The sequence below is a fragment of the Anguilla rostrata genome, chromosome 9 (assembly GCF_018555375.3).
Source record: "Anguilla rostrata isolate EN2019 chromosome 9, ASM1855537v3, whole genome shotgun sequence".
Lineage (NCBI taxonomy): Eukaryota > Metazoa > Chordata > Actinopteri > Anguilliformes > Anguillidae > Anguilla > Anguilla rostrata.
Genome location: NC_057941.1, coordinates 21,597,025 through 21,618,671, shown reverse-complemented (window position 1 = coordinate 21,618,671; position 21,647 = coordinate 21,597,025). Strand labels below are relative to the sequence as shown.

The window sequence follows — 21,647 nt, the reverse complement described above, 5'->3', positions numbered from 1 at the left end:
TCTGGGCAGACCATACGCCTCCAGGTTCACTGGTCTGGCTTACATTTCGAAAATCTCCCTAATGGTCTTCGTATTTTGACATGCTCAGGGATCTTAAGCGATAATAATAGGACATGCTTTGGATAGAAATAAGCTGATTAGTCCAAGTGGACTGAGTTTGTTGCCACTGGTTACCACTCCAGGACAGAGTTTAAATGACCAATGAGCCCTTTCTTTCCAATTTTCCATTTAGCAATTCAGTTTTATTAATATTCATTACTGTCACACTGTTTTCTGCAGGCAAAAGTTTCATTGGTTTTCACCACATCAAAACGGTCTGTCAGCAAAAGCCGGGCCTCTGGGTGGCACATCCTGCTAAGGTACCGTTCTAATGCATGGACAGGCCTCGCAGTCCAGGACTGAATCCGAACAGTGACGGTGCCAGTGCCGACTGTGGTTGGTAGGCCGCAAGGCGTGGCATAATTGGCATCACCCAAGGTTAGTGACGGTTCAGTCAGCCAGGAACCGTGTCTCATCGCTGTCTGAGCCTCATGTTTCTGGAAGGTTGATTTGCGGGCTTTGGTGTCAAAAGAAGCAGCTGGTGACGGTGCTGGCTTTAAAGAAGAGCACGTGCCTGTCTACCATGTAAGATTTGTTGCAATGATTGCAGCAAGGTCACAACTGTATAACTAACTGGGGAGCCCAGATAAGGAAGAACATGGGAGAAATGCATTTTAAAACATTTGAACAGGCCACAACACAAAGAACAGGAAATTACTAAATCTCCATAGCTCCACTTTGCATATGGCATTCTTTATGTACTTCAGTGTACTGCCCAGAGCAAACTCCTGTTTGTACACCATTACCGTGGGTTCTCCAAACCGCACTAAAATATAAAAGCGTACGAACAGGAGCACAGAGAACACACGAGGAGAGCGTTCCGAGGGCTTCTGTAAAAGTAGCCTAACCCCCGCATACCGACTGTGAATATCAGTGTATGAGCGTGCGTGGCTCGAACACCACGCCATGGGCACGAGCCCTTTGCACTGTGCAGGATGTACCTCGGGTCAGCGAGGAGCAGAGTCTGCTGGGAGACAATAAGCCTGCGAATGAGCTCAGAGACACAGCTACCGCTTCTCCAGAGCTGACGGACGACATCGGCCGTCACCGGGCCGCGCTCCACCCCGGTCGCTGCGGGCCCGCGCCGTCCTTAGCGCCCGCGAAAAACGTACAGCGCCGCACGAGGCTCAGAGGCCCGTGTCTGAACGGCGGGACTGGCGCGTGTGGGCATCCCTGTCTGGCCGGTGGCGGGCTTCATAATTACTGTACTGCGGAGGCTAGCGGCGCTCGCAGAGGACATCAGCAGGAAAAGGCAAACGTTCCCCGGTGCCAAATTAAGTTTGTTCCGTGTAAAAGGACATCTGCCAACTCTGTTAACAATAAAAACCCAGGTGTGCCATACCTGACATTTCCCTCATTCAGCGTTGGCTGAGACAAACGACTGTTACATGTAAATGCCACACTCTGGAGTGACAGTAAGTACAGAATACAATAGAACTAAATATTCCACCTCTACAATATAAAGGCAACTGCCTCCCTTCTCCCTCAGCTTTTCATTTGTTGTGCTGGTACGCACACGTTCAGAAAGTTGTAAGACAACACTCAGAGACCCCCCGCGTGAGCTTGTCCCTCTCCATTCTGGGCCTTTGTGGACCCCAGGAGATTACAGCCTGGCCTCCTTTTACAATAAAGCAGAAAACATCACAACGCAAGACGGCAAAATTTGAGAGGAACCTTCTGGAACCAGTCCGGAACAGATTCCGTGTCGTCCTTTCCGATTAGGGCCGGCTTTTCTTCTGCGCTCCCTTTTGAAGTGGGGAGCTGGCGCAACAAATGAAGCGGGAATGAATTCTAATGGGGTCCCAAAAAAAAAAAAAAAAACCCAAAGTGTGCCTCGCGTGCAAAATGCAAATCCCAAATAAAGAAATGGAATTACAATTTGTAATCCATTCACATTTTCGGGCTCAGCAAACAACAAAATGACAGAGGAAATAAAGGCGCACAAGGCACTTACAAATTCTTTAATGACTCAACTAGCATTCCTGAAGACTGCACACGCATTCATCCCATTGTGCCCGAGGAAGCTCTGGCTTTCAGCCTCAAAAGGCGCTGTGAGCAATAGGAGCCCCAACAATGAGGACCATAAAGAGGAATTGTTCGTCGAGAGGAGGGAAAAAAGCCCACAACTTCCAAGTCATTTAATGTCTTAAATGCTTCCAACAAGCCGAATCCCCCTCCTCCCCAAAAAAAGTCAAGCACCAGCAATTACAGACGGAAGCTCAACACTGGTGACATTTTCCTGCTCAAAAGCTATCATGAGGTTCCCTTACGCCATAAGAGTGCCAGCGGTGCCAACAAATGCGCACGCATTACGAATTCGGCCTACAATTTGCCAAACATTTGGGAGCATGTTTTCAAAAAAGTACATTTTATGCAGTGCGTTACTTTCTTTACATTGCTTGCAATAGTAGGAATGTTCAACATGGTAGGTAGATTGAACCGTACCAACAGCAACAGCGGGAAAGGACTAAAAATTTGACAAAGACTGAAATGTAACGTGTTCCCCTTTTCCTCTGTACATGATCCTACGCTAGTGATGCGAGGCTTGGGGGAGCCTGTAATTGGGTTCATGAGGCCCTGCTCTCCCATCGCAGCTCGCAGAATCCTGGGGAAAATCATCATTAAATCATAAAAATGAAATGCTTGATCTGGGAAGGCATAGCATATTCATGCATCAATTTACAGCTATTCAAAATGTACATCCCAGCTATCTAGAAACTTGAAGGAAAAGTCTACTGATTTCAAGTACAGTGAAATTCATACAAACTTCAGCTGGCAGACAATATTTAACCTGTTAAAAAAAAGTGTATACAATGCAAATAAATCAATAAATACGTGCATGCGTATATCACGTGAGAAATATTTCAGCGATAATAGAAACACAGTAAAGTGTACATGTCAGCTATTTAAATAACCCCAGTTTGTTTCAATGGAAGTCACTTTGATCAACTCACCAACTGCTTCGGTGTGCAGTAATGGACTGACTTTCTAAGCTCATAATCCTTTATTACAGACGGAATGCAATATAATTTGATGACGGCTCGTGAAGCACTGTATTAGCTTTGAGCCAGTCAGACAAAACAGGCTAGAGTGGTGGAAGAGGCCCATGGGAAAAGGGCTCAGGTAGTGCGCCATTTCATCAAGCTGCAATGCAACCCTGGGCTGGGATTTAGAGTCAGCAATTAAAGAGGCACTCCACTAAAAAAAAACTACAGCCTGGTATGTGTTCTCCTGCCGCTCATGCCTTCTATGGGAGGCCTGTGAACTTGAAAACAAAAGACCATTATGAGAAGATCAAGGTCTCCCAGTTACAGTGTTCTGCACCATGTTTTTAGAACTCGTTCAAAACTACCTGGAAGGCGCATGAAGTCGACTGCCAAATTCCACCTGGCCCTGGGGCTCCGGCAGAACTTTTGGGTTGTAGCTGGGCAGCTCTTTGATCAACACCACATTCAGAGATATTAACTAGCTAAAATGTTAACTTACATTGGAAAAGGTGCTACTTGACATTTTGAAGCAGCCGATACTAGGAACTACAGCAGTACCGTCACTGAAACCGAGCTGGTGAACGTCAGTCAGGTTAACGTAGGCTGCCTGCTGATGTCTTGCAGCAAACCAGCTAGCTAGCTCCACTGTAACAGGCAGTAAGCAAAAAAAACAGAAGTCCACTGAAGACGAGGATGAAGAGGAGGAAAATATAACTTTCATCAGCAAGCTGGTGTTAGCCATCTAAATTCAGGAGATGGGCCCTGCCAGTGTGTGGGTCACACATCACAGTCTCTGGCGCTGCTGAGTCGGCACTTGCGCGTAAGATTGATGGTGAGTTGATGGGCAAAAAAAAACAGTTATAACTTCTGATATAGAAGTGGGATTTTATTCTGTGACTGAAAGGGGTCCTCCTTATTTGTGTGGCTGGTTAGCTGGCCTTTAGCCTGGGACTCTGAGTGGTTGGGACATGCCTGCATGCATCATGGCACACTGCAAATAGCATAAATAGCACTCTCCCGAAGCAACCCCATGGAGCTAAATAGCAGTATTACTTCATTTAACCACGGGCCTCTCCAAAGTATTGGCAAACACCATTTAAACTATTTTCTTATCTTGTTGATCACCATGCTTGTCGTGGTGAAAGATGCAGCCTCGGGCAGAAAGACTGCTATGGTGTCTGTTATATTTTCGTGCACTGTGAAGTTTACCTGTTGCTTTGACAGAACAGGGTTGCATGCAAAGACATTTCTCTGATTGTCCCTCTTTGATATAGATGAAAAGCAGAGTGGACAGTCATTTTACAGTCATTTTATCACCTGCGCATGACCTACAAAACTGCCCATTTTCTCCTCAGGTGTTTTAAATCCATTCCCACTCCTCAGAATCGAAGCACAGAGTGGCCACGCCGACCTCGGATGAGAGCTCTCCAGCATCTGTTTTTGCCGAGACAGACATGGTTTTATCTCTGGCTCTAAGAGTATGTGAGGTGGTGGCCAAATCACTGTGCTGCCAAGCTGGATTCTAAACAATCAATTCAAGAGTTCAGTGATAAAGAGGTAGGTTACATCCATACCAGGCAATTTCAAATTGACAGTTCCTTCTGTCTGAAAAGATGTTTCCAGCATAATGAGTTGTTAAAAGTTCTCAGAATGTTTCGTTTTGAGAAGTCCATTCAAATGAGAAGGTGAGTTCAAAGCAATTCAATAAAGTCTATGCAAACAATCATTTGGCACAGGGCTACCAAGTCCATCCAAAAAAAAAAAAGAATTTGAAAACAAAAACAATTGAAAACAATGTTCTGCTTGTTTGTTCTACTTAAATTGATGTAAAAACAAAATGTAAATTTAAGAAATGACCTGGAGAAGTAAATACAAGGCTTGAGAAAAGGGCAAACTGCTATGAGTCACCCGAGAAGACTAAAGATGTCGGTGCTATCACTGTATTCAAAAGAGCTTAACATAGCTTTTCCACTCACTCCTGGACCTGCAAATGCAAGACTATAGATCACATTCTATTCAAAATCATACAACCTAAATGAGGCAAAAATATCCGCAATGAAATGAATGACCTTCATCATGAGACATGCAAGGATGTTGTACCGTGCTTGAATGTGATGAAAGTAAAGCCAATGAATCATTGTAATCTCTCCTTAATTGGAAATAATTATTATACAAGAGGCATATGATGTATGGAGAACGGCAATTCAGTCTGCAGTGCCGACTTCACGCATGAGGGAGGGGGAAGATGGGGGGGAGGTGGGTCCAGCGTTGCAGAATTCAATTCCCCAGTTCATTAACTACCTGCTGCATAGGTCTAAACCCTTCGTTAATAAGATGGTTTCAATTTCCTGCTAATGTCAAGGTATATTTCAGTAATGACTGATCGTATTTACTTGTAAGTAAGTGAAGTGTAAACCACTTCCATTTCACATTGCAGGCTTATTCACTGAAATGGATCCAAGATTTCCAAGGAAAAAATGTCCATAACGGTAAGACCCAGCCAATCTGGTGCACTTACAATTACAACCATCACTTATAAACCAGAGAGAAAATTAAGCTGAACAGGGGGTTTCGGAAACTGAAAGCATCTGCTGTTGACTACACTACAGCTCACAATCATTAAAAAAAACACATTTTGGCACTTAACAGCTCTAGGTGGGATCAGGCAACAATTTATGTATTGATTGAATATTGTTCTTAACAAGAGACATCAACTGGGAAAAAGAAAGACATGGTTTACTGTGGCTGGCGACGCAAGACAACACAACGTGAACATCCTACTCAACAGCAGGGAAACCAAATTACTGAGTCATAATTAGAACTTGAAATTAGCTTCAGATTAGTGTAAACAGTTTAAAGTGGGGGAAAAAAATGTTATCCGCAAAACTTTAATGGCAATGTTAGGTTGGCAAACAAGAAGGGGTCCTTTTGGTAACCTTGAAAGTGAACTAAACAAGTCCCAAAATCATGGAAATTTTTAACAAAGGCAGACCATCTCAGTTCTGAAGGCTTTATTGTAGAATAAAGGGTCTCTTGTTTGATTTGTTTGATTACAAAGAACATTCTTATATTGATTGTTGGGAAAAAAAAAGGATTATTCTGTCCTGTTTCTATTCTAGCTTAAGGGCTAAACATGTAGAGAGAAAAAAATGATGAATGGCAAAATTCCAACCGGACATAAAGCACTATTTTGCTTTTAACCCAAGCAATGTGCGTCATTTAGGTTTCCAAGTGCATGAATACAAGCTCTTGTCCATGGTTTTGGACAACAGATCCATTCTGAACCATTTGTACTTATCTTCAACCAAAGGAATCTTTTCCTTTTTAAAGTCGAAACAGACAAACAAAATCTTCATTTGGAATACGGCGCATGTTCCTTTCCTAATGCAGACACCAGAAACAATAAATAAATAAATAAATAAATAAATAAGAAGTTATCAGGCAGCCGGTTGTTCTAACATTGTCGAAATTATTTTACGTTGGCTACCTGTTTCAAGACAAGGACAAGTGATGCAAAAAAAGATGAAATCCCATACTAAATTTAGAAAATCCCTCAAGAAATTTTTGGCAAGAGGTAAGAAAAACGTGTTTAGCAAGTCTACCACCCTATCATCTTGACAGAAACTGATTAAATATAAGCCTATTCCTAAGCTTATCACTTCTTTAAAGATTTCAAGTTAATATCATATTTTTGTCTGGTTCCATCATCTGCTACAACAGCATTAGAGAAAATATGAAACAAATTATTTCTCACGGCTTCAGTCACAGTTACAATTTTCTTTTTCCTGGAATAAGCATGACTATTTATTGAGAAATTTACTAAGAGATATTTGATTTGTTAGCACAACTCTGAAGATAGCCCAGATTAAAAATTAAATAAACATTTGGTTCTCAAAGACTGCACTGATTTGATCTCCAGTCTGGGATACCTTAGAGAGCACTACTGTAATTAGACAGCATAACTTTTAACAATTTAACAATTTACGTAACTTACAACAAAGTTTCTGGGACAAATATTGTTTTTATAATGTAAATTTCTGTGATTCTATCCCACACACACTGACAGCCTGGTTAAGAAAAAAAGGGAATAGGTAATGCATTATAAACAATTGGATATTACCAAGATCAAAGGCACAGTTTAAAATTAGGAGACAAACAACTCATGTCATATGCTTGATTAGGAAGATAATATGTATAGCTACACATACTTTTATTACATAGATTGGTTACAGTGATCTGTACAATTTGTCACTTTTGCAATAATTCACAAATGGAATGGTTAACAGTCTTGAAGAACACAAACTCCTTTGATTTTAGTTGCTTCAGCTGTAAGAGTATCTACAAGCAGTGTTTCATAAAAAATATTTATGCAGAATGGCCTCTCTCACATAAAAAGTAAAAACAATGTTCCAGAGTCCTATGGGTACATAATTAAACAAGGGGTGGGGGGGGATCTTTCATTTTCAAGCATATAGCTAGGCCTTGTGATTCAGACACTACAAGGTAACTACATTAAAAAACTCCATTACATTTTTATTGAATGGGCAAACTATTGTATTTACCATGGCTAGTTGCATTGTAATATTCGCTGAACTGAAAATGTCTTTTCAAAAAATCATCAACTATTGAGGCGGGCCCATTTACATTTACTCAGTCTCAAAAGCTTTTTTAAATTTGCGAGATGGTGTGTACTACAGTAGAAGTCTCAAAGGGCCAAAACCAAAACCTCATAATGATCAATACAGAAACAGGTGTACAGTTCCATCCCTAAGATCGCAACTTCTGGATGGTGAAAAATGCATCAATAAGCAATCTGAGGTTAAACGGCTCATTGTTGTAAACCAAGCGACACCAATCGAAATCCATTAAAAGTATGGACTGTATATTTTACACGTTATATAAGATATGGTCCCAATGCAACAGTGTTCGCGTGGAAACACAGACCGAAAAAAAGGATGCTCTGTATTTTACAACTGAGAAATGAGGAGAATAATCTCATTCGCTGTCATTTTGTCTGGCCCCAATAAATGGTCGGCAAAACAGTTGATCAGTGCTAAACTGGCAAATTCCAGCCATGGTCCAGCCAAAAACAAGATTAATTAATGCTGATTAGCAGTGACTTCAACCATTTTCATGTTTGAGGTATCAGTCTGGTTGGCTAGTGGAGCCCCAACACAGTCCACACTTCAAAGAGTTTTGGTTTACTAGGGGGGGGAGGGGCTCCCTGTTAAGGCACTCCTGAATAATCTATTTCTCTTCATCTGCATTTAAAAAGCCATTTAGAGATGAGAGCATAACCTAGTTAACCTTGATCTATTGTGCTACAAAAAGGATTTATAAATAAATCACTCAATACACTGTATTAAAGGAAACTCTCACTGCCAGAGTTCTCTCTTTGGTTGACCATAATTGAACAACGCAAGACTGCTTAGTACAGTGACACATTTGCAATTCAGTGGTGAAAATCACTCCAATTGCAATGAGGCTCAATCCACTCCGAGTTTTACTAGAATCAGGCTAAGGCACAAAGCAGAAAACACCTGCTGGTGAGATGCTGACCCGCCTACAATTAAACCTGTAATGGCTGCCCAATGGAGCCGTTACGTGCACTGCATTCTGAGGCATGTCCTGAATCAGGTGGCTACTACTAAGGAAAAATTGGCAGCTGCATCTTTTATAAATATGCAGATCAATGAGAGAAATGCAAGGGGAAACACAGTCTGTGTGCCAGGTTCAGTTCTGTGGAAGAATGAAAACGCCTAGAGGCCTTGTCGAGGGCAAATTCTGAGAAAACGTAATACAACTGCAAGAATTATGCTAATGTTGGGAAATGCAAAGCACCCAACCATATAGGGCCGAATCGGTGGATCCCTGCACTGGAAGGAAAGAAGAAAAACATGCTATTTTCTTTCTTTACCAGAATAGGTATTGACAAACAGCTCAAGGATGCAACGGCGAGGGTTAACAATATGCATTATTTTGCTTGTTATTAATTCAAAACCCTGTTAAATGTGAATCAATGCAAGCCTTTTTCCATTTAAGACTAGATTACTTTAAATAACCTAGCGCTTAAAAGGTATTAGCAATTCAACACCATCTGTTGAAACCCAAGCTAGCCGTTGGAAACATTAGGAACAAAAAAAAAAACAAGATCTTTGGAATTAGGTACTGCTGATCAAAAGGTTTTCTTTTTTTAATGCTGAGAAGGAGAAATCCTACCAACCAGGGTTTTTTTTTTTTTTTTACTTACTAACACACGTAGCAAACTGGCTGGAATTTCTGATGATCCATCACTCAACTGGACCTGCACATGACTGCGTTAACCATCTTACTAACTTAGCAAGTTCCCTTCTCTGTAGAGAACTGTGTAGTTTGCTCACACATTATCCATATATAGTTTGATATATATATTTTTTTTTTTTTTTATTTACCCACGGTAGGTTCGCTGAGCACGGATGCTCTTTTGCAGGAACGCCCTGCTTCACACTTATACACGTTCACACCTGGGAGCTGCCCAGTACAACCACAATCCTCTATTGTTGGCCACTGAGCAGCTCCACTGGAGGAAGAGAACATATATATGCTTAAGAAATTCAAGCTATGTGTAATTCTAGCTACAAAGGAAGCTTCCCACCTGGCAACAGTATCCTGCTTGCAAGACTGGTACATAACACTGATGCCACATGGCACTATGCTCTTTATTTTGTAACAGCATCTTGCAATAGCCCTATTTAAGCCCAGTGAACCTAGACAATGGGACATATGTCACCAAAGTTTAGGGAAACCAAGGCAAAACAACCAACATCCAATCAATTTCCTCTACCCCACATGGTTGCTAAGAGCAGTGACCAGATGTCGGTAAGGCCACACCCCATCTGCTACAACGAAACCTAATCTCTCCACTGAGGGTGATGTAAGCACCCGGCAAAAAGTGCATGCATCCTGCCATCAGCACCAGATCTCAGTCAAACACACACTTCTTTTGGATTCAAATGCTTTCCTATGCTCTGAGCTTGTCTGATGTATTGGAACCAATGAAACACTCTCAAAAATTGCAAAACCAGCCTCCTGGTCCTCTTTGCAGGCTTAACTACACCAGGCAAGATCAACAGAGCACAGAAAAGTATTTTAATCTAAAACAAATCCGTATTTGACCCAGGTATGGTCAGAACATGGATGAAACGGTGCATTCAGTAATCACAGGGAACACAAACAACTGTTTTCGACTGCTGCGGGTGTCACCGGATAAACTCTGTAGCAGTAGTTCTTTTTCGGAGGTGCTTTGAAAGACGCATTCAAAATGTGGCAAACTACAACCCACTGGTCTCCCTCAGCCGTGCAGCACATTAACAGGTGTTTGGAAAACGACAGCATATGCCAAAAAATTGAGAGAGGTCCACGGCTTAGCCTTATTCTTTGGAGAGCTGAGCGTTTACTGAGGGGGCGGGGGTTACGAAACATACAAAGCAATTACAGAATCCCCCAGGAAAATACCCGCTTTCCTTAACCAAACTGTAGGCGATGCGACACTGGACAAATCTGCAATGCCCTGGCAAGGCATCTGAAAGCTCAGTTTCTTATGACTCTCACCAACTGTACATTTTTAAAGATTACGTATATATAAATATATATATGTATAGGTGTGTGTGTGTGTGTGTGTATTGAATGTTAATCAAAACTTTTTTTTAAATTCTCAAACCGTTCAAAATAAAAGATCACCAATGTTTCCAAGGCTACTGCTCTAACTAGGTAATGGGGGGGCGGGTGGAACGTGTTGTCATTCACTTTACTTACCGTCAGTTGAAAAGATGGCCAGCTTGCAAAAGAGTACCGCGTATGGAATGATTTTGAAAACCTCAATGAAAACACAGTGCAGTGCAAAATATGTGCTTCCAAATTCTAATTAGTCACATCAACAACTATGATGTCAACCCACCTAAGGACCAAACAGCCAAGGCATCACAGCACACAAGCACCCAACTTTGTAGTGAGACCTCATCAGCGTGACAGCTGTCCAGCTGAAACAACAACGGATTTAATAGCTAAAATGGTAAGGACAGACATGCACCCTATAAGCAAGGTAAAGGGTGAAGGGTTTCGGGACCTCCTCGCATTTGCCAAGCCTGAATATACTCGCATGAAAGACCATCACTTGGATGTAGTGAAACATCCACCTCTCTCCGTACCATTCTAAGTCCGACAAGGTTGTGGTAACCATCTTTGTGTGGACAGCACTAACCATAGTCTTACATGACAATAACTTGCCAGTTCATTGAAGCCTGGGTGATCTGTTAACCTGTTAAATCATTCAATTATTGTCTTTCTAATCATTCTATTTAATAAAATATAGAATTATTTATTTTGCTTTTTTTTTTTTTGCTTACTTTTTAAATGTTTTAACCCACATCGATTCAAGTAGTGGCATTTTTATTAGCAGTATCCTACATCAAACGGTAAAAAAAAAAAAATTTTTAAACCCAATTCCCACCCCAGTTTGGAATGGCCAATCATCAGCAACCGCAGCCACAGTTCTCCTCTGAAAGACTTTGGTGTCACCAGATGCTTCTTTTCACACTGCAGACTGCAGCTAAGCTCACATTGAGCGGAGTCAGAGGAAGACCGTCATTCAGCTTTAAGCAAGGAATCCAGGCTTTATCGTCAGGCAGAAAACAGTGGGCATGGGTGAATAAATTAAAAGCAGGCACGGAAACCATCATACGATGAGTAATGAGTTAAGGATTGTTGAGAGGCCTAAATATGCCTTGGTCTTATTCTCTCACGCAAAATGTAACCAACTTCGTAAGACAGACAGACATTCTGTACATACAAGTTTTTTCAATTATTTGATTCCCAACACAACATATATGGTAGCAAATAGTCAGAAGCCTTCTCTACACCATACACAATTCTTGAATGCGGCACATACAGTAGAAGTAGAAAGATATGTAACTTTTGCATCTATACCAGTGAGTGTCTTGTCTTTTGCATCTCCTTTGTGTCTTGCAAACTTTCTCTAGTTGGCTTTCTAATAGGCTAGATCTGTTATACATTTGTATTTTTCTTCAGTCATGAGGAAGACTGATCATAAATTCTAAAACATACCAATTTCATAATTACTTATTATACATTCTATCACAAAATTACATACAAGACGCAAGACAACCATTTTTGTTTTAAAAAGTCCTAATCAAACGGTTTTGTTAAAAAAGTTTACACTCAGCAAAATAAAAACAATCATAAATATAGTTAGCAAGCAACTTCAGTCTTGAATGTCATAATGTTACCCATGTTTATTATAACACCTACATTTACAAATCTGTACTATTAGATAGCTGGGTTTTAAATGCTACTAGTCGACTTTTCAATTTTCCTTATTTTCACCAGTTTATGCACAGCATAGTGTGCTCATGTGATAATGTTTCATGTCACTTCTCACAGGAACAATGTTTGAACTCTTGTTCATCACCTGAAATTTAAATAAAAGTATGTTATTGTGACACACTGCCCTAGTGCCTCCTTATATTATTATTACTACTACTACTACTACATTTTGCAACATTGTAAGCAGTAAATGACCATTTTTAAGTGAGAAATCAATGAACATGATATAGTATTGAAGAGCAGTTACTCTTCTTTAAAATAAATATAACTTGCAATTACACATTTTGCTTTGTTCTAGAGTCATTTTGATTTTAGTAAAATACTGGTAAAATGTCTACTTCCTTTGAAATTACTGGGATTTCACAGAAGCATTCTAGAATTGTACCATGTTATAAAGGGTTCATTTTTATTCAAGGCTTTTATCTTAGCTACTTACAAACGCAACTAGCTAAGTGTAAGACAAGATAGGCGTCTATTTTGAGTTACGGTTGTTACTTCACTACCCACAGTGTTATGCAACTACATTCATACCACCTTGGTGGTAATTGTCCAACACCTGATGAAATTGGTGGTGGAGACACTAAATCACTAGTGGGGGACAAGGACAAAATGCTTGCTATTTGTTCGTCTATTGTTTGTAACCGTTAACAGCATCTCACCTAGCACTTATAGTAGCTGATGAGCACAATTTTGAAACAAATATTTTCCACTCACTGGTAATTCTCTTCAGTGTGCCTTTAGTCTGATTTTGTAAAACCTGAATAATCTTTAATTGTAAACTTAATTTACTAAACTGTTGCATTTTAATCCAAAATCAGAATCTATTGTTTTAATACTGTGCATATTATCTTATGTTGCCCTAAAGCCCTTGTTGCAAAAACTGACAATGAACACACACACAGGAGAAATCAAACTGGCTGTGAGCAACAGCTTATAGTTGCAGTATAACTGCCTATATTTCCAGCTCACAAGCTATTGTCTCTTCGCCTTTTCACTTCTAGGGTACGTCATTTCATCAGCATTTCTGTTGCCCGCTTTCAAAATCACGCTCCTCCCGTCCACAAAATCCCATAGACACTGACATTTTTTTGAGGATTTCATTTTATTTAATTTCTACAAGTACAATATGAAAATTTAAATGATTATCCTGTGCTATTTAGCTGCTTAATTAAATAGGGGCTTCTTTTCAACGCAGAAGGGAGCATTGGTCCAACTGCAGAAACAAAACAATATAGTATACATAAGATCATATGTATCCATCATTTTAGATATTTTTTTTGTGTATAAACACAGCTTTCTCTGGTGATACTGAGTTACCGGAATGAAGAAGCAATCTTGATACACTCGTTCCAAAAAAAAAAAAAAAAAAAAAAAAGGACAGCGCTCCGTGTTTCCGAATCAGGGACGCTTGAAGAGTGAGCCGACTGTGAGCATTCTGGAATAGTTGAATAATTTGATTGCTGTTTGTTGCGAGATGAGGTCAGCAACCATCTTAGATGCCAATGTCTAACAGTCAACAAATACAAAGTCATGAAGCAGTTCTTGGGTTGGATAGTTATTTTACCTCATATAGTACCCACATCAATCCAAAATCCAGCAATACTGATCAGTTTCTAGGGTTTGGGTACTCGTAAAGTATCGAGGTGCCTGACTATATTCTAGCTTTACATGAAATCAATACTATTTGTAGATCGTGAAAAGTTCAAGAATCCAGACCGGCTCCCACCTCGTGCGGAAATTGATTGATCTTCCCATGGCGTCGATTCTCGCTACTATTTCAGTCAGATTCACACTGAAAAGAAGCACTTGGCGCAAACAGTTTGCTACGCTACCGAATAACTGACTACTGCCAAGCTGTTAGCCAAGACAAGCACTGCTGGCTCTCCGGTAGAACGATGCTGTTCATTCAAACCCCACCCCTTCGTTCCCGCATCCAAATGACACAAAAATGCTATAATACTGCTGCAAAGCACAAAAAATCCAAGACATGTAAACAAATATCTGACAAAGCAATTGCCGATTCCCGATAGGGCACACAATACAGTGTGAAGTAGTAAGTATGAAAACGCTGCCGCAAGCAGTGTTGCTTATCTGGTTAGATAATTTAGCTTGCTAACGAGATTATTCAACACAATGCATGCATCGTAGCAAGCTTATATGATAATGCATCAGAACCTGTTGATATCTAATGGCAAACTTCGTTTTAATCTAAACTACCTCCATCATAAAACGCAAGACCGTTCAATCCAAGTCAGCGTCCATCTGTGTAGTGATGCCGGGATCAAAAGATATAAAAACGCGAGAAGACAACATACAGTATAGTTTGCTAGCACTATGCAAACGGTTGGTCACGATAAAATGCCATGCCACGGCATTGCGCTTCCATCCCCTTGAAAACAGCAAATACTGCCCTCTTCGTCCCTCAACCCGCTACTTTTTCTCCTCAATGGGGCTTCACAGAAGGCAAAGTCGATCCACCGAATCTTGCATCGTCTCATGCTCTCCTACATAACAGCAAATACCGAAATGTCTGACAAGGGACACGACAGTATCCACATTATTAACGTTATACGGCGTTCTTGTTTTAGGACCGGGTTTTTTTTTTTTTTTTTTTTAAGTGTTTAAAGCGAACTTAACACAGATGGCTAGATAATACCCCTTTAACGAAACAAACGTTATTTACTAAACTAATTTACTATACAGCAAGGTACAGTCTTAGGGGTTTTACTTGTTTCCCCCACTTCATTTCGGCTAACAAAATTAAACAAACCTTTCGGCTACTACTAGCTATAAAAGAATTTGACCCTCTTCGTAAAATTCCCCTAACGTTAGTATGCACATGTATTGAGCTGGTGTCATGCGAGTTTATCACAATCTAATGCCATGATGCATAAATGAAATTTAAGAGAATGAGCAGCATTGCGGAGTGAGAATGTAACATTAGCTAGGTGAATACGCAAACAGCTAGGAAGTTCCCCGCTTCGTTTCCTATACAAGTAGTCAGCGACAACCATAGCGCAAAACACCTCGCCAAATGAAGCGCGCACATTTTATTCAACTATTCACTGCTTACATTATTTATTAGTAATATTGGTAGCTAACGAGCTATCTACAAGCTAATCCAGAGTAGCAGCAGGCAGACCAGCATGATGGATAAATGAATGAAAAACTATTGCGTTAGGTAACTGGACATCCAGCCATCACGCAAGCCGCCACAGACTAACCGACGCGTTTCATCACCATATTAATACTGTAATCGTGACAGTTGGTTCTTTTTGTTAGCGATGAAACAAAGGCTGAAAATGCTAGCTCATGTTCGCTAGCAACTACAAACGCCCCGAGTTGGCCAGTTCTCTCAAGAGCGTCACCATCACTCACCGAGTTAACGTTAGCCTATGAATCCACGCAGTTTAAGTGTAGTCGTAGCACGGTGTAGTTAGAGATCAGCTAGTTACCCCTAAAAGTAGAACATTGAACTTTTCTTCATTTTCATAGCCATCACATAGTTGTGCTTACTTAAGACCACGGTTTTAAAAACTAGAAATGTAGCTCATTGGCAAAAGATAATCTATCAGTCAATGTACGGCTAACAAGCTAGACTGCTTGCCGCAGCAGTGCTGGTTGTAAGATTTGTTCATGAATGACTGTAGCTAGCTAGGCGGGTAGCTCACGAGCTAGCCTGTAAGATCTACACGAAGTTGCCACTGCCCTCCTTATGAACGAAAGTCATAAACATATTTTATTTCAGGGATCCCCTTCGTCGATTAAAGAGCTCATTCGGAACTGATCCAAATTCCGAGCAATGATGGATTTAAAAGACGGCGATGTATGAAGATTATCGGTTTGTTTAAGTTAATTTGTTTGGCTCAATCGCATCCGCTGAAGCAAGTGCATCCAATTTAAGACCTCCACTTCTGATTCTATTTATTGGCCATAAATATCCAACGAAAAATAAGCGAAATTCGGAAGTGTTGTACAATAAAATCTCTATTTTACCTTTTAGAAGAAAAGCTGCCGAAATCACGAATAAAAAGAGAGATGTAGAGAGAGATCCGCTCCCCATGCTGGCCATGTTGGACACCTGCTTCTGTCTGGTGGTAGCTGTTCACCTAGCAGCAACGGGCACACGATAATGAGATGCAGGAGGGGGAGGGCACAATGCTAATATGATAGGCAAAAGAAGGCGTTGCTGTGAGTTGGAGTACATTACCGCCATGTCCGAAGCGAGCGGAGCTCGTTTTAACGCTTACAATGTTTGTTCGGTCTGCAGAGATTGAAAAGTTTCACGGTTTTCTCCAGTTTGCACGAAAATAACTTGTTCACTTTGCTTGTTAAATAATGAAAATATTTTATTATTCTTAAAATGTGTTTCATAATAAGTAAAAGATGCATACATAGCTAAATGCATTGTGTAGGCCTACATTTAAACTCCTATATGTACCTGTTCTTTTGCTGCACAGTGCCTAAGGGATAGCTAGAAGTGATTGATTGAATAATTAAACTTTTAGGGGTACACTTTAGTCATTGCTGAATGAGCTAGCTTAAAGTGTGGACAGTCTGGAAATGTAAATAGACGCAGACACGTACGGCATACATCTAATCTTTACAATATGTTTAAATAACTATTAAGCTTAAAACATGAAGCAAACAGTTTTCATCGCACTATTATCTTCTCTGACAGAACCCAGGGATTTTATATATAAACTTTAAATTGACACCATACGAAGCTATTTCAATCATAACTGGCACCCGTGCAAATTAACAATACAGTAGGTGAAAAAGGTAAGGTAGGTGCATAGCCAAAAGTTAAAGAGCACCCCCTGTGTTACTGACTAGTTACTGCATGTTCTTCCAAAATTTGTTCTCTCAAGTGGAGCAGTTCATATTCTACATGTGTCAAGAGAAGCATTCATGACTGAAAATTCTCGAATATATCAGTCAGAATTTAACTGGCTGAGAGGTGTTCGATTCACTGTCGTAATTACTGATTATTAGACCACTGTAAATTATTGTGAACCGCTCTTTCACTCAGTAGTTGTCACCTCCTTAAATCTTGAATTAAGTGATTGAGTTAATTCTTGAAAATAATGTGTATTCAGATACCAGCTGACCACTCGGAAAAAGAAAAGTTTTGAAATGGATTCTGTCTCATCTGCGGACACTCAGTATTGACCTTGGGTGGACACCCCCCATCCCCTTCCCCCAATCCACCCCATCCAGAGGGCTTAGCTGTTATGTGAAAATGAAGATCGTTCATGAATTTCAAATAAATTGGTATGTAGAAATGATATATATGTGCATTGTGATTTACATTTGACACTCAAGTTTGTACAATAGAATGCTACATGCAGTAATATTTCAACCCTCAAACAGCCTAGCCTGGTTCACACTCCCCTGCGGGTATCTAAGGTATATATGATTGACATAGACATTGTAAAATGGCATTGGATTTGAAGGCAGAAGGAAAGAGATCAGAGGTTTTGGTACTCTAGTGGGATGCATGTGGGGCAAGAAAGCTTGTGGTTTTGTGCTTTAAGATTGCACCACAGGGACTCTGGTGCGGAGATTGACGTCTTCACCGAGGAGCCGATTAGCCACTCTCTACAATGCAGACAAGCCTGTTTTAGGAACATGGCAGTTAAGTGTTTCGGACACAGTTGGTCAATTTCCTTCATAGGGTCCGACAAAAACCATATAATGACAGGCATTTTCAAAAGAAACTGAAATGCCTTTAAAAAAACAAGCATATGATCACTATGCAGAGACTTAGCACTTAATTTGAAGTTTATGTGGTTGTCTGCCATAGGGTAGAAAGTGACAAAAACAAGGAAAGAAAACTAAGTCTTAAATAGATTTTTTTCCAAAAAAGGAAATGTATCCCCAAACATCAGCAGTTTCTTTACATCCTAAAGTGTCTGACTCAGCACAGCATAGTCTATGTATGTAAATGTAAAAAGAACATTGATCTACAGTATTGTCATATAATCTGTAAATATTTTTATGTTTCTGGCTGCGGTTTGCTTATTGTATCATGTATCATTTCTATTGAGCAAATACACATCAGCCTCTGCTCTTAGTTTCTCTAAAATTGTCTTTATTAAGTAAACGGTTTCTTATTGTGGTTAGTGAACACAAAATGGCTTCTTACCCTCCCCTCAGGCATGCCTTGTGGCATGACTATCTGTAGTGAACAAAGCTGTAGATATGTCTTGCCAAGATGCACAGCAGATAGCTTGGGCAGAATATGAATGAAGAGTTTTTAGTCTTATCTATTATTAAAATTATTTCTATTTTAAAAAATTGAATCCATTGCGAGACTGAATCAATCAGCGACACACTTATACTTTAAGGGGCAAGGTTACATCAAAACCTTCTTCAGAAGCCTCTTTGTTTTCAGGCTGTGACAATGTCTCTGTCACTTTGGCTTCCTTATGCTGGAATTAGCACTGAATTATTTGTATGTCAGAACTGACTAATGTAACTGACAGCTAGAGGATGTAAAAGTTAAGAGTGGGCAGGGCTTTATTCACAATTTGACTCTTATTATAACACTGCAAATATATTACTTGAACCAGACATCAATACTAAGTTAGGTTTCTACAGGGGGTTTCAAGATTAGGCCAGGCAGGCACACCATTTTTGTAACTGTGGCAAAAGCACAGATCATTTACTATTGCCTAGTCTTGGTGGGACAAAATCTTGTATTTAAAGCAAATAATCTATCATGTGTTTATGGGATATTAAACACTGAATGGACCATGTAGACATAGAGATAAAATGCTTATATTAATAGTGGCAAAAATCATAAAGTTCAATTCAGAGAAGTAGCCTAATATTGATTTTACTTTAAAGAGAGGGTAAAATGCAAATCTTGCACATTTACTTGTAATCAATAAGTAATCCAGCCAAAAAATTGGATAAATATGGAATAATGTATTAAGTAGTGCTCTTAACAACAGTTTTGTGCATAAGAACATAAGAATATAGAATGATGAGAACACCTAGCCCAACTAGGTTTGGCATTTATCAGACACATCTTGGGGAAAAATGATACATTCCATTGCCATGTCTTCATTTCATAAAACGGGCTTTAATTCCTACACAGACCACCCGAGGCTGAGAAATAAGAAAAAACAGAAACATAGGCCAAGCTTTGGGTTTACCAAAATCAACTGTTTGGAACATCCTTAAGAAAAAAGAGAACACTGGTGAGCTCCGAAATTGCAGAGAGTCTAGTAGGCTAAGGAAGTTCTCTGCCAAAGAATTCTCCCCATAATGAAGAAAAAAACCCCTAACTGTTGTCCAGCGGATCAGAAACACTATTCAGGAGGCAGGTCAAGATGTGTCAGTGCCTAATGTCCACAGAAGACTTCATGGACAGAACTACAGAGGCTACACTGCAAGATGCAAACCACTAGAGAGCCACAAAAACTGGATGGCCAGATTACAGTTTGCTAAGAAGCACCTAAAATAGCCTGCAGAGTTCTGGAAAAAGGTCTTGTGGTCAGATGAGACTAGGATTCACTTGTATCAGGGTGACGGCAAGAGCAAAATGGGGAGGCCAAAAGGAACTGCCCAAGATCCAAAGCACACCCCCTCATCTGTGAAACATGGTGGTGGGGGGCGCTAAGGTTTGGGTATGTATAGCTGCCACAGCAGATACTGGCTCAGTTGTCTTCATTGATGATGCAACTGCTGATAGCAGCAGCAGAATTAATTCTGAAGTGTACAGAAGCATTTTATTTCAAGTTGCCTCCAAGTTGGCATTTCATCCAACAGCAAGACAATTATCCCGAACATACCGCTAAAGCAGCAAAGGAGTTTTTTTAAGGCTAAAAATGGGAAAATGATTGACTAGCTATGTCATTCAACCAATCTGAATCTAAATTAACATGTTTTTCATAAGCTTAAGTGAAAACTTCAGGCAACTAGCCCCCAAAACAAGCAGGATCTGAAGATGGCTGCAGAGCATCACCAGAGAAAATACTCATTACCTGGTGATGTCTGTGGGTCACACACTTCATGCAGTCATGCAAACGATATTCAATGAAGTACTAAACATGACTACTTTCATGTATATAATATTGCTATGTCCCAAACATTATGATGCCCTGAAATGGGGGGGACTATGAATAAGAAGTACTATAATTTCTATGTGGTGAAACCAAAGTGTATAAAAACTATTCACGTGTGGTAAAAGTGCACATTCTCTGCTTTTATTTAAGGTCGAGAATGTGCACTTTAACCACACGTGAATAGTTTTATTACAATTCTAAAACTGTGGAGTACAGAGCCAAACACTCTGTTCCCCTTTTAAAATTCTGAAAACAAAACATTTCTGATCTGAAGCTGTCTTGGCTGTGATGTCTATACAATTATTTCAGTGAGTGGTAAGTGTTAGAATAGCATTTTGCTCTGCAGAAATACACTTGAAAGTTTTTAAATAATTGCATTTAGACAAGATTGTAACTTTTTCTAACAGTGAACAGCTTGTCTTCCTTTGAAGGAAAATAACACATTCTCTGTAATAAATGCTTTTTCATTCTTTTTCTAATGAGAATTTAAGGGTGGATTTTTGGCATGAATTCATTTACTGTTGACAAGAGCCTAAGAATTACGTAATTTACTGTGCTCTTGTTCTGAAATTACATTCATGATAGTTTGGTTACCGAGTTATAAAAATAAAAAAGGTTTTTATGCTTGTGCTGTAGAAACAGAAAGGTATCTATTATTAAAATGTATCTATTATTAAAACTGTGACATAGGTTCACAAATGGCATTCCATCCATAAGCATTAAGACATAGATTCCAGAGAAACCACTTGCCCTGTCCAGAATTTGTCAATCTCTCCAAGTCAAAATGGTGACTGGGGACTGCTCATCAATATAATTATGTTGACTTTATAATGTAAATTAATTGGATGCATTCACAAATTGACTACCAGTTGAAGCCTGCATTGTAAATTGCTGAGGTAATCCAGGTAGCTGTACCCTTGTGTGGCTCATTATGCAAATTTGCTGTGAAGGCTCACAGGGTAAGTGCTCTGATTTTCTGGAGATGAAGAGGAATTAAATAGAAGTTTATACATGCCTCAAATTCCAATTATGGACCTCAAGGCCTACAGTATGTAAAAGCATGACTTGCTTTCATAAATCCAGCCTGAATTCACCTCTGATATGC

The 21,647-nt window shown here is 39.9% G+C and overlaps 1 protein-coding gene across 5 annotated transcripts in view; it reads right to left on the bottom strand.

Annotated features, from left to right (window-relative positions):
• Window positions 1-16,612, bottom strand: part of cadm1a (cell adhesion molecule 1a) — a 267,196-nt gene extending 250,584 nt beyond the window's left edge. For 4 of the 5 annotated variants that reach the window (XM_064351041.1, XM_064351038.1, XM_064351040.1 and 1 more), the window contains exon 1: window positions 16,464-16,605. In XM_064351041.1, coding sequence (XP_064207111.1) covers window positions 16,464-16,539 — 76 coding nt within the window. In that variant the 5' untranslated portion in view covers window positions 16,540-16,605. Of the gene's footprint in view, window positions 1-16,463 lie in introns of all 5 variants that reach the window. The other variant, XM_064351039.1, reaches the window with a different exon arrangement.
• Between the last annotated feature and the right edge of the window lie 5,035 nt (window positions 16,613-21,647).